The following is a 13,305-nucleotide window of genomic DNA, read 5'->3' on the forward strand; positions in this document are numbered from 1 at the left end:
TGACATTTGCTGTGACGAATCAGACAGTTGGAAAGCTACGAAATAGAGCTGTGGGGATGGACATCGCCAAGTGTTTAAGTCTGTAAGAGCATTGTCTCGAGGTCATAACGTCCGTTATATCACAGAGAGAACGCCTTTTTGGTTGTCCCTTAATTCGTAAACCGTGAACATCAAGCTACGGGAACAGTCACACAAACTCAAAAAGTACAATTATTTGGAGGTCTTCGGATTATTTATTTTATCATGCACACATGTATACAAACACACACGTAGTCACAGACAGACAGATGCATAAACGCACGCGCTTGCACACCAGAACACCGTACCAAAGACAAATTTCAAAAACAACACACCTAACAGCAGATCTTATATAAAAGAAAAAGGTTTCAATCGCTGCGTTTTGTGCAATTAACCTTGATAGTCTAAAAATAGAATAGCGTAGTGGAGTAAGATTTTACTTTTTATTTCTTCAAAATCGTGAAGCTATGTCTTTTGAGCCCATGAAAGAATGTTTCTGAAACTTGGCACACATGTAATGACACCATTTTTTGCAAAGTGTACAAAGTAACGTGCATGTCACATTGTTTCTAAGACGTTACGAACGTTTGCAAATTTGTAACAGAAAACCGTTACAACGTCCATTCTCGGGTTCTGTTTGCTCCAAGTACTAGCGCGAATCCAGATGAGGGTCTTTGTTATCATTCTGTGAAATTTGGCGAGGCTGCTATTTGTAGTTTTAGATTTATTGCATATCAACTGCAGCTACCCAGCAAAAACACGACAAAACCCCTGGATTTGTTGCTGTTTTTCAGGATTGTGGTCGCTCTCTTTTACACGCTAGATTAGCCTGACTTAGCAACGGATTTGAACGAAATGTGTATGAACTGTTAGGTAAGACACCAAATAAACTTTTGGATGTAAAAAATGTAAAATATCATTCAGTTTAAGACACTGTTTCGACGGTTGAAAGTGAATCATGCCGTAAAAAAACGCCATTTTTGAGGGTATACGTGGTTACGGACCTGTGACGTCATACCCAGATATTGCTCAGATTCCAGAAACACATTTTTGAGCAGAAGAAAGACTGATCTTCAAATACACGTATATTTCTGACCAAAAAACTGCTGTTTAACATCTGGGCTATACAACTGAAAAAATATCCTGAACTTTTTGGGCTCAGCTGTACATGAGTCTCTTTCTTTGGTTTTCTTCATGAAAAATTGTTTGAATTAACGTTTATTTCTCTTTTTATGTATTTATTTGTAGAGTTACTACATGATTCTAAAGTTATAGTTGGTTTTGATCAGACATTATTGATTTGTTCATAAAGACTTGTTTTTGCAAGTTTTTTTTAAGTTTTTAATTATTATCATTTTGACCTTTTGGATAAGCAAAATTGAAGCAAGTTCTTGTTTTGTTTTTGATTGTTATTTGGGAATTTCAGCTCTTGGCAAGATGCAAATTGGTTTTTTCATGTAGCATGACCGGGTTATCTTGTGTTTTAATTTGCAGATGTCCAATTTGGACAAAATGTAGATTGTTTTAGATTTGTTTGTTCATGTCGGGTGAATTATTATGTGGTTTGTTACAGATCTCCTCTCTGGTCAAGATGCTGAGCTGTGAGGATCCCGGCGCCAGTAAGAACGCTTGCTTTGCTCTCAGTTGCCTAGCAACCAACCTGGAGGGTCACAGTCGTCTGCTGCAAAACGTTCACTCTGACGACGTCCTGAAGACATTGGCTCAGCTGTTGAGTGCTCAGGACAGTGAGACTGGCTGGTTTGCTGCTATGTAAGTGGAAGAAAACATTAAGTTTTACACCCTCACGGGAAGGCCGTTAGAGGCATCTGAGACTGAAAAAAAACCGGCTTTGAGCTATCGTTCAGATTTGTTAATGATTAGACATTTAAAAAAATCTTTGCCTTTTTTTTTTATAAATGATTGTGCTGTCCTTGTATCGGTGAGTACAGAATTCTGTTGTTTTTCATCTTTACTTGTTGGCTCACGTAAGTGTAGCCTATGCGATCGTAACTTTGTCTGTCTGTGCGTGCGTGCGTATGTGCGTGCGTGCGTGCGTGTGTATGTCTGTGGTAGAAACTGTAACATTTGAAGACGTCACATTACATTGACGTCACATTATGACGTAAGAGGGTTAGACGTCACGCGAAGGAAGTACTGAAAGTCTCGGTCATTATTATTTTGAGCGGGCCGAGACTAGTTGGCAGTCGTGTCCCTGTAAGTAGGCTACATGCAGACAGACAGATCTAGATCTAGTGTCTCGCTTTCTTGCACAGTTTCACCTATGCTCTTTCTGTGTGTGTGTGTGTGTGTGTGTGTGTGTGTGTGTGTGTGTGTGTATGTGTTACTGTTTGTCGATTTCTTACGTGAGCCTTGATGGCTTTGCCTCTTGTTATTTGTGCCTTGAAGAAACCTCCATAGGCAAAAATCCCCCCGCGGGTTAGGGGGAGTCCCATATTGGTTGGGACTAGAAAGAATTTACCCGATGCTACCCAGCATGTCGTAAGAGGCGACTAACGGTTCTGTTTCTTCTCTTCTTTTGTCTTATTTCTGCCTTACCAGTCCTTTCACCTATATTTCCTTCCAAGAAAACTCTCCTTACTATTCCCTGCAGTTTTCCAATTCTTTTCTTGTTGTCTTATTTCTACCTGACTGGATCCATCACCTTTATTTCACTTACCAAAAGTCTTCTTATCCACATCCTTATTTCTCTGCACCCCGCATGTCGTAAGAGGCGACTAACGGATTCTGTTTCTCCTTTTACCCTTGTTAAGTGTTTCTTGTATAGAATATAGTCAATGTTTGTAAAGATTTTAGTCAAGCAGTATGTAAGAAATGTTTAGTCCTTTGTACTGGAAACTTGCATTCTCCCAGTAAGGTCATATATTGTACTACGTTGCAAGCCCCTGGAGCAATTTTTTGATTAGTGCTTTTGTGAACAAGAAACACTAAACAAGTGGCTCTATCCCATCTCCCCCCCCCTTTCCCCTATCCCATCTCCCCCCTTTCCCTCGTCGCGATATAACCTTCGTGGTTGAAAACGACGTTAAACACCAAATAAAGAAAGAAAGAATAGGCAAAAATGTTGTTTCTGCTATTTTATGACTCAATCTGAAAAAATTTAAATTTTTTTGTGCCTTGTGTAATTTGTGCTTTGACTGCATGGTCAAGGCCTTACTTCAATTTGTTTGTGACTTTTAGTTTTGAAAATTCAGGCTTCTGTTCTCCCATATTGCTTCAATGCAGTGTGTGGTTGAATTCATCATTTCTGCTTTCAGGACGCTGAGAACTCTAGCCAGTCAGCCGAGGGGATGTTTACGTCTGCGGGATAACAATCACATCATTTGCGCCTTGAAGGTCAGTGTGTGTAGCAGTCATGTCTGTGGTTGGAAAACATGAACCTGTGTTGGATCTAATATAACATGTTTGTCAAGTTGGTTGTGGCACATGTCACATAAGAATCTAATGTGTTCAAAGGAGACTTGCATACTTTTACATCTAGCATGTACTAAACCGGCATATACACAGACACACACACACATCTCTATGTCTGTCTCTTTTCTCCTCCTCCTTTCTCTCACGATCTGTCTGTCTGTCTGTCTGTCTGTCTGTCTGTCTGTCTGTCTGTCTGTCTGTCTGTCTGTCAAAAACAAATTATATGTTTAGTATTAGTTTAAGGACAGGTTGTTAGACAAGGCAATGTGCCTTAAACCTTTATCCTTGTAAAATAAAGTTTGTTCGTTCGGTCGTTTGTTCGTTCGTTCTCTCTCAAAAACACACGCGCACATAAACGCATGCACTCACATCTTTATGCATCATTCTGTCTGTCTCTTTCTAGAGTCCTCTCTCTCTTTAGACGTTGACTGTACTTTCACACTGCTCACCATGTGACTGTGTACAGGTGACGGAGGCACAGAACAACGTCAACCCTGACCTGAAGGAAGAGGTCATCATCACACTCGAGATCCTCAAACGTCTCGACCGTGCGGCCCCGCCTCAAGTTGAAGGTCAGTCAACATTGATTGGACAGCCAATGTGTGATATGTATGTTGGTGTTGGAGGATAATAATAATAATTGTCAGTAAGTACTGGTGTCACATGACTGATGTGAACCAGTTGATTGGCTGATGGCGATGCGCTAAAACTGTTAGCGCACTCTTGGAGTGCGCTAACTTTTCCACAGAGCGTATTCTTCCGCCCTTTGCCTAAGCGAGACAGTACTCTCATCCTCAGAATTAATTAATGACATGTAGCTTATATTCTCCACAATACCAAAATACCATAAATTTCCTGCTTCTCAATTAAAGCAGAAGTGGTTTTTTTCTGACAGATTGCATGTGCCTGTGCCACAGTTGCCAGTGATCTAAAAATAGAACCCGCTGTGTCTAAATTTTCAGTTTCGACTTGCGAAGAATCTTCTCATAATTATGCCGTAGCTTATTATCCACATTACCAAATGATGAGTTAGTATACAATTCCCAGCAGCTAACAGAAAACACAAAGTGTTATTCCGATAACGTACCAGCTAGACTGATCAGCATTTGGAATATATACGTAGCAGACTAGATTACACTGAAATACAACTGCATCAATTCAGTAAATGAATGGTTTCCGAATTATTATTTCAAGGCAAGAACAATCGGAATCGAAAACGTGTAGGGTTTAGAACGTCCGTACCATATATAAGACTTATTACCAGTCTGCCTCATGCGTGCAGACTCAGTGCAACGTGACGAGCAATTTTTGTTTTTGGAATGCCGCAGACGATATAAACCCCGCTCAGCAAACTAACATGTTTGGCAAATGTGAACGAAAAAACAATGGGGATATAATACGTATAGGGTTCAGAGCATTCTTACCGTTCATATTTAGTACCGGACTCCCCGATGAGTGAAGATACCACACGAGAAACATGCCACATTTATTTTGAAAATGTGCTAACCGTCGACCTTGTCGGGTTAGCCAATTCAAGGGGAGTCACTCTGCACAGTCAATCCGTCGAAGCTTGACTTGAGGTTTCGAATCGCAAATAACTAAGAACACAGTCCTTTCTCCGAGTTCAAATGAGGTCTCTCTGAAAGATCATCACTGTTTAGCTTAACGCTACACTGGAATTTACCAACAGAAATTAAAACAAGAGTTTGCGTGTGATGAAAGCACGACACACTTGAGACAGCCCACACAAAAGTAGATCTTCTACGACCTGACCACACAGTTATGCCTATTCATGCGCGTAGCAAAATGTGCGTGTTTTATCTTCTTTTTTCTCTGGCGGTACCAACAATATCGTTATTGAAACAATCCCAGTGCACTAAGGGATTTATAGAGCAAATCTCGAAAATAATTATTGAACTCAGCGCTATGCGCTTCGTTCAATAATGAATTTTCTCGATTTGCTCTATAAATCCCTTAGTGCACTGGGATGTCTCAATAACTTAAATAATAACTGGACATTTTTAAGTGCCTTTCCTATGGCTCTAGGCTCTTTACAAAATAACGTATACAAAATAGAACAATTAAATGTACAACCTACATAAAACAATTAATCATACGGACAAAAATCACCACATGTAGGATGGTGGGACTTCCATTTCACTTTGCACATTTGTGACCCTTCACCACGGAATGAGTCGCATGTCACCTTTGCATGATTTTCATATTTTTACATTTTCTTTAAGAGATTTTTATGCTCTATCCAGTGGTGAAACCCGTTTTAGAAAAGAGCGAAAACTTTTTGAGTTATAAGCCTGTGACCGTCACACTGTTACCAGACATCCCCCGGACTTACATTAAGCCTAGCGCAGAACCGCGCGAGGTGACATGCGACTCATTCCGTGGTGGAGGGTCACATTTGTTTAAGTTGCTTTGTTTACATAGTACACAAATTATGACAGACAGAATGTGGTTTATTGCTTAGATTTTAGCACTGAACTATTATGTTCTGACAATCCTGTTTACTTTCATGGTTACCCATCATTTTGAAAAGTTGTGTTATTAGAAATTCAAGTCATTCAGAAAATTTGTTTAGTTTGCATGCAAAGAAAGAAGTGACCGATTAATATAAGTGTGTGACATTTGTTAACAATGACAATATATTATGGTTTGACAGTGAAGGGACCTGATCACATCAGCATCAAGTGGAACGCCCTCACCACCAAGAGTGGATTCACCATCAAGTATCAACTCTACGAAGGTAATTGGGGGGGGGGGGGGGAGTTATACAGAGGGAATGTAACAGAATGGACAAGGTCAGGGGGGGGGGGGGTATGAAGGAAGATATGCTGTTGGTCCAAACAATTGTTGTCAAAGTTTTGCAAAGAACAATGCAGTATAATTATATGATCAATTATAGATATTCAAAAAAGGATGTGTTAACCTTAAGGGGAAGGCTGGAATGAATAAACCAGTAAGAGGTAGCTATTCTGTACAGGAAGAGGATACTTTCTGCACGACAAAGGGAGGGAGGGGGGAGGGGGGGTGTTAGGCATCAAGGAATTGTTTCATTGTCAAATATAATCAATGAGAAAAAAAGACATCAGGCTTTTTGAGAAGTGATGGCGAGTGTTGGGGGGGTGATTTTCTAAAATTGACCTCACTAATTAGTATAGTCAAACCTGTCTATGGCAACCACCCAAAGGACCAGCCAAAGGACCACCCAAAGGACCACCCAAAGGACCACCCAAAAGTTTTCATAATAGACAGGTGGTCGCTAGAATATGAAAACAAACTCATCCGGGATCCTTTGGGGTGCTCGTTGAGGGCCGGTGGTCATTATCGAGAGGTTGCCAGGACAGGTTTGATTTTATAAACTATAAAAGTCTTTGTCTCTTTTCTGTCTCTTCTCTTTTCTTTATTGAAACTTGAAACTTTGATAAACTGCCAGTTTCTATTTTCAAGGATACTGGGAATGTCACGAAAGTTACATAAACACCAATTTCACCAAAGCATCAGTATACATACCTGTACGTTAATAATCTGATGAATGACGGTTTTTTTCTCTCCAGGCACCAAGTGTATTTATGATGACACAGTGTGTGAGTTTGAGGCGGAAGGCCTGCAAGCCAACAAGCGGTACTCGTACAAAGTGCGGGCCTATACTGAAGGGGACATGACCTCCTTCAGCGAGGTCGTCACTGTCACCACTGAGGAAGACTGTGAGTTATTTGTGAGAAGAGGGTGTGTGTGTGTGTGTGTGTGTGTGTGTGTGTGTGTGTGTGTGTGTGTGTGTGTGTGTGTGTGTGTGTGTGTGTGTGTGTGTGTGTGTGTGTGTGTGTGTGTGTGTGTGAGTGTATGTGTGTGTGTGTGTGTGCGCGCGTGTGTGCGTGTGTACATACGTATGTGTGTGTGCATGCGTGTGTGCATGCGTGTGTGTGTGTTTGTATGTTTGTGTGTGACAGAGGGTGTGGATGTGTGGGAGGGCGCATATGTTTATGTGTTTGGGGGCGAAGATGGTTGCATCATAACCATCTGATATTTCATAGATGATGATGTAAGGGCAGCGTGATATTTGTGTTGATAACAGTACCGGGCCCTGTCAGCAACCTACACGTACTGGGCCGCACCATCTCACAGCTGAAGATGATTGTATTATGACTGTGATATTAGTGTTGATAACAGTGTCACGAACTGAAAACTCTGCCTGAACAATCTTTCTCATTGCGGTCAATGCGCATGTGCTTACATGGGGAGATTAATCGGGTCGTGAACAACCTAACCCTTAATTACCCTTACCCTAATCCTAACCCTAATCCAAACCCTAACCCTAACCCATGGTTCGTTCGGTCAAAGGGTAGCATTTTTTAAGTCCAAGATTGGCGTATGCGCATTGACCGCAATGAGAAGGATTGTTCAGCAGAGGTTTCAGTTCGTGACACCGGACCCTGTCAGCAACCTACACTTACTGGGCTGCACCATCTCACAGCTGAAGATGATTGTATTATGACTGTGATATTTGCGTTGATAACAGTGCCGGGCCCTGTCAGCAACCTACATGTACTGGGCTGCACCATCTCACAGCTGAAGATTGGCTGGGAACCTCCGGAGGTCCCCAATGGGGTCATCAAGGGCTACTACGTCTATCAGGGTACGTCATGAGGTCAAGTTCATGTTAATTGTAGGTGCAGGGATTATTAAATATACCTGAAATACCTGAAGTACCTACTGTGTGACTGCAGGTAACACCTTGTTTTGGACTGTGTGTGACTGCAGGCAACAGATATCCAATAATTCCACCTTGTTTTGGACTGTGTGTGACTGCAGGCAACAGATATCCCATAATTCCACCTTGTTTTTGACTGTGTAACAGGACGCAACATGGTGGAACACACCTCAGACTTATCAGCCATCATCACAGGACTGACCGCTCACACTCCTTATGAAGTACAGGTATGTCCATGCTTACATGTAGATTATTTTATATCAAATACAGGTATGTCCATGCTTACCTGTATATTATTTTATATCAAATACAGGTATGTCCATGCTTACCTGTATATTATTTTATATCAAATACAGGTATGTCCATGCTTACATGTAGATTATTTTATATCAAATACAGGTATGTCCATGCTTACCTGTATATTATTTTATATCAAATACAGGTATGTCCATGCTTACATGTAGATTATTTTATATCAAATACAGGTATGTCCATGCTTACATGTAGATTATTTTATATCAAATACAGGTATGTCCATGCTTACCTGTATATTATTTTATATCAAATACAGGTATGTCCATGCTTACATGTAGATTATTTTATATCAAATACAGGTATGTCCATGCTTACCTGTATATTATTTTATATCAAATACAGGTATGTCCATGCTTACCTGTATATTATTTTATATCAAATACAGGTATGTCCATGCTTACCTGTATATTATTTTATATCAAATACAGGTATGTCCATGATTACCTGTAGATTATTTTATATCAAATACAGGTATGTCCATGATTACCTGTAGATTATTTTATATCAAATACAGGTATGTCCATGCTTACCTGTATATTATTTTATATCAAATACAGGTATGTCCATGCTTACCTGTATATTATTTTATATCAAATACAGGTATGTCCATGCTTACATGTAGATTATTTTATATCAAATACAGGTATGTCCATGCTTACCTGTATATTATTTTATATCAAATACAGGTATGTCCATGCTTACCTGTATATTATTTTATATCAAATACAGGAATGTCCATGCTTACCTGTAGATTTTTGTATATCAAATACAGGTTTGTCCATGATTCACGGGTAACCTGTAGATTTTTTATATCAAATACAGGTATGTCAATGATTATTTGTAGATTTATCTTACCAAATACAGGTATGTTCATGATTATGTGTAGATGTTTTTTATCAAATACAAATATAAACCTTTCGTTCAAATCAACGTTTCAGGTGTGTGCTGCCACAGCAAAGGGCAAAGGGGAAAGGTCAACCGTCACGGGGACAACTGCTGAGCTAGGTTTGTGTTTTGTCAACATCAGGAATCATATGCTAGCTATTTTCCAAGACAACATTTCTTTTCAAGTAAGAATTCGTGATTTCCATTCACTATTCGTCAAGAAAACTGGTAAAACCGAATCTAGCAAAAAGTAATCACAGTAAAACCTGACTAAAACAACCACCCAATAGCGGTCCCTATACACAGGTGGCCACTTTGGAAAGGTGAATTATATAGAAAAACAAGTTGTCAGGGATCCTTTCAGGAGGTTGTGGGCATTTGGGCATTGAGAAGTGGTCGCCAGGGCAATTGTTATTTTGTAGGAACACAATCATCTGTCAAACTAATTATCATTTGATAGGTTTGATTGAGAGTTTTTCAAATAATGTTTTTACATGTAAAGTTGACGTTATAAAATGTACCACATGTTACGTTCTCATTTGAGACACATGAGTGAAAAAAACACTCGACCTACAAAAATCTGAGAAGACCAGGTCTTTAAAAGGGCGGAGTCTTAAAATGGGGGTATATCTGCATTTACACGGGTTTAGTAACAGAAAGTCTGTAAAAGCAAGGTCTTACAAGGGTACAGGTCTTAAAGTTGGGGGGGGGGGGGGTTAGTAATGGGAGATGATGAACGGGAGTTATATAAGCATTTGCTTTTCTTGTTTAAATAAACAAAAATGTACGTATGTAAAGTCAACATGTTGTTTCAAGTTTGAGATAATAAAGTATTCTGTGTCCATGCTATCAACAGGTGCACACGCTCCCTCCAAGCCCCATGTGCAGGTGATAGGTCGCAACGAGATGCACATCAGTTGGGAGCCCCCAGAGGTTCCGCTTGGTCGCATCACGCGCTACGACCTGAGCATGAACGGCAAGGGAATCTACTCTGGCATGGAGCTGTCTTTCGCTGCCCACAGGTTGACCCCTGACACTGAGTACACCTTTTTGGTGAGTGACCGCACTGTGACCGCTGTGTGTTTTGTCTGTGTCTGGCTGGTTGGCAGGCTTTCTGGCTGTCTGTCTGTCTGTCTGACTGTCTGTCTGTTTGTCTGTCTGTCTGTCTTTCTCTCCTCCTTCTTGGATTCAAAATGGATTTGTGTATGCTTGGGTGCGTGTGTTTTCCTTTTGGTGTATTTGCTTATGTGTGTGGGTGGGTGTGGGTGTGCGAGTGTTTTGTTTTGGGTGTATGTGTTCATGTGTTGCTGTGTCCATCTGCATGTGTCTGTGTCTGTGTGTGTGTTTGTGTTTGTGTGTGTCTGGGTGTGTGTGCATGTGTGTGTGTTTGTGTGTGTGTGTGTTCATGTGTGCATATGTATGTCAGGACAAAAGTTCAAACGTTTCTTGAAAACTTAGTGAGCCTTGTTTTGCACCATCATTATACACATAGTCTGTATTTGTCAGGATTTATAGTTAGAGTGTTATTGTTGTTTAAATAGAGAATACTACATGGCTTGCTGTGTCGTACCAGATTTACACGAGTTGGTTTTTTAAATATTGAACTGCGAGCGAAAGCGAGCTGTTCACTATTTGAAAAAGCAACGAGTGTAAATCTGGTACGAAACAGCTAGCCATGTAGTATTCTGTTTATCCTACATACTGTACTTACGTGTATTTTACTGAAAATGTCCTGCAGTCGAGGCAGCTAAATTGAAGACGCTTGTTTTGGAACCTCGATCTCTTCTAAAGCCTCGTGCAATCTATTACGTCAAAGCAAAGAAACTTCACTCTGAAAGTGTGGCATGACGTGATAGTTCCAAAGATTCATCGAGGGTAATTAGCGAGCGCAATTTTTGTTTCTATAATGACGTTAATCTCGGTGACTTTGGCATCATAAGCAGTGGAAAAACAGGTCCCTGCCAGACTTGCTTGACATGACCTCATTTACATGATATACACACGTGTGATTTGAACGATTATTATCTCACGGGTGTCTCTCTCACGTATGTAGGATAAACTGTGTTTTCTCACATTTTACATGTCAAACATCCTACTTGTTATGCAATCTCCGAATTTTGAAACATATTGTTTTAAAAGCGTAAAATTCAAACCTCTAGACCTGTATACTTGAAACCTTGTGCAATTATCATCCCACATCTGAAGCTATTGTACACCAAATATGAAGGTGTTAACTAAACAAACGTGAAAGTTAGTCGCGTTTGAGAGGGTGGCATTTTTGGGGGGTCACCGTGTATATGCAAGCAAACATAGGAAGACGTTTCATGTGGGCAAGGATTTGCTCTGAGAAAGACTTATAGCGTTTGTTGAGTTCTTGAAACATTTGATTGGCTACGACAGGTGACAGCTCTGACCAATGAGGGAAGGTTTGAGAGCAAGGCCACCAAGAAACGCACTGCCAAGGATGGGTGTAAGTCACAGATTTTTGCTTTTAATTTGTGTAAAAAAAATTTAACAAAAAGTTTTGTTGTTGTTGTTGTTGTTGGTTTTTATACTGTAAGAGAAACTGGATGTGATTGACATGCAGAGTGCTTGGATTGTTTAGGTGTTAGTACGGTACGGTATATCAATGTGCACAATAGCAGCCTATAGTGGATAGAACAATATCAGCCTTCCGTGTGCAAGGTACGGGGTTCTTCTTTTTCTTCTTCTTCGTTCATGGGCTGAAACTCCCACGTTTACTCATGTTTTTGCACGAGTGGACTTTTACGTGTATAACCGTTTTTACCCCGCTATTCAGGCAGCCATACGCCGCTTATGGGGGAAGCATGCTGGGTATTTTCGTGTTTCTATAACCCACCGAACTCGGACATGGATTGCAGGATCATTTTCGTGCGCACTTGGTCTTGTGCTTGCGTGTACACACAAAGGGGAATAAGGCACCAGCAGGTCTGCACATACGTTGACCTGGGAGATCGGAAAAATCTCCATCCTTAACCCACCAGGCACTGCCAGGATTCAAACCCGCGACCTTCCACATAGGAGTCCGATGTCTTATCCACTCAGCCAATGGCAATGCTCCCGTCCTAGATGTTTCATGATGAAAGTTGTCTTGCAATGATCAGATGATGCCAGCCGTCCCCCGCTGTACCAGCCGCCAGCCAAAAAGGAGGCTGAGGAAGACGTTAAGCAAGCATCTGGCAAGAAACGCAAGTCCTTGACTGAAGGTCACAAACTCTCAAGGACACCAAGTGGCAGCGGCAAGGTCAGTCTCCTAATGCTGTGACTGAAAATGTGAATTGACGGTTGAGGGGGAGAGGCTGGTGCCAGGGAGGGAGAGAGTGAGTGAGTGTGTATGTGAGAGAGTTAGAGAGAGAGAGAGAGTGAGTGTGTGTCTGTGCGTGTGTGTGTGTGTGTGTGTGTGTGTGTTGGTGTGTGTGTTGGTGTGTTTCCATGTGTGTATGTGTGTGAGTGAGTGTTTATGTGTGTGTGTCTGTGTATGTTTCCATGTGTGAGTGAGTGTGTGTGTGTGTGTGTGCATGTGTATTCATTGTGAGCTTTGTATCCTGGTTTGAAATAGATATTTTCATAGTACAGTAGCTGCTGAAGGCTTTGGCAATGGTGTTGTTGATGTGTGTTGTATGGTTTACAGGGTGCACGCAATCTGTCGGACGGGGAGAGACCCAAGTCAGGTTAGTTTTGCTCTTCATCCGTTCAGCTTCAAGTGTATACATGGTTGTCCCCTGATGTGCTCTTTCTTGGCCTTTTCTTCTGTCCGTTCAAAACTGTCTGTCAGCAGGTCTTAAAGATCCTGTGTCAAATTGCACGCCTGGGTTTTTTTCCCCCTCCGAATGCTTCTTGGCACAAAATGCGGTTTGTGATTTTGATATTGTTGATAGAATGATGTCAGTATGACATCTGTGTGTTTTCAT

General features: G+C 41.0%; 1 protein-coding gene across 1 annotated transcript in view; it reads left to right on the plus strand.

Moving 5' to 3' along the window:
* The window catches only part of LOC138948493 (uncharacterized), a 51,052-nt gene that overhangs the window by 22,935 nt on the left and 14,812 nt on the right, over positions 1 to 13,305 (plus strand). Inside the window, exons 6-17 of the mRNA XM_070320048.1 lie at positions 1,592 to 1,788; positions 3,294 to 3,372; positions 3,917 to 4,022; positions 6,125 to 6,208; positions 7,020 to 7,169; positions 7,982 to 8,098; positions 8,321 to 8,400; positions 9,427 to 9,493; positions 10,230 to 10,426; positions 11,774 to 11,843; positions 12,499 to 12,638; positions 13,026 to 13,065. Coding sequence (XP_070176149.1) covers positions 1,592 to 1,788; positions 3,294 to 3,372; positions 3,917 to 4,022; positions 6,125 to 6,208; positions 7,020 to 7,169; positions 7,982 to 8,098; positions 8,321 to 8,400; positions 9,427 to 9,493; positions 10,230 to 10,426; positions 11,774 to 11,843; positions 12,499 to 12,638; positions 13,026 to 13,065 — 1,327 coding nt within the window. The remainder of the gene's footprint in view (positions 1 to 1,591; positions 1,789 to 3,293; positions 3,373 to 3,916; positions 4,023 to 6,124; positions 6,209 to 7,019; positions 7,170 to 7,981; positions 8,099 to 8,320; positions 8,401 to 9,426; positions 9,494 to 10,229; positions 10,427 to 11,773; positions 11,844 to 12,498; positions 12,639 to 13,025; positions 13,066 to 13,305) is intronic.

Source organism: Littorina saxatilis, linkage group LG15 (assembly GCF_037325665.1).
Source record: "Littorina saxatilis isolate snail1 linkage group LG15, US_GU_Lsax_2.0, whole genome shotgun sequence".
In the NCBI taxonomy this organism is placed as follows: Eukaryota; Metazoa; Mollusca; class Gastropoda; order Littorinimorpha; family Littorinidae; genus Littorina; species Littorina saxatilis.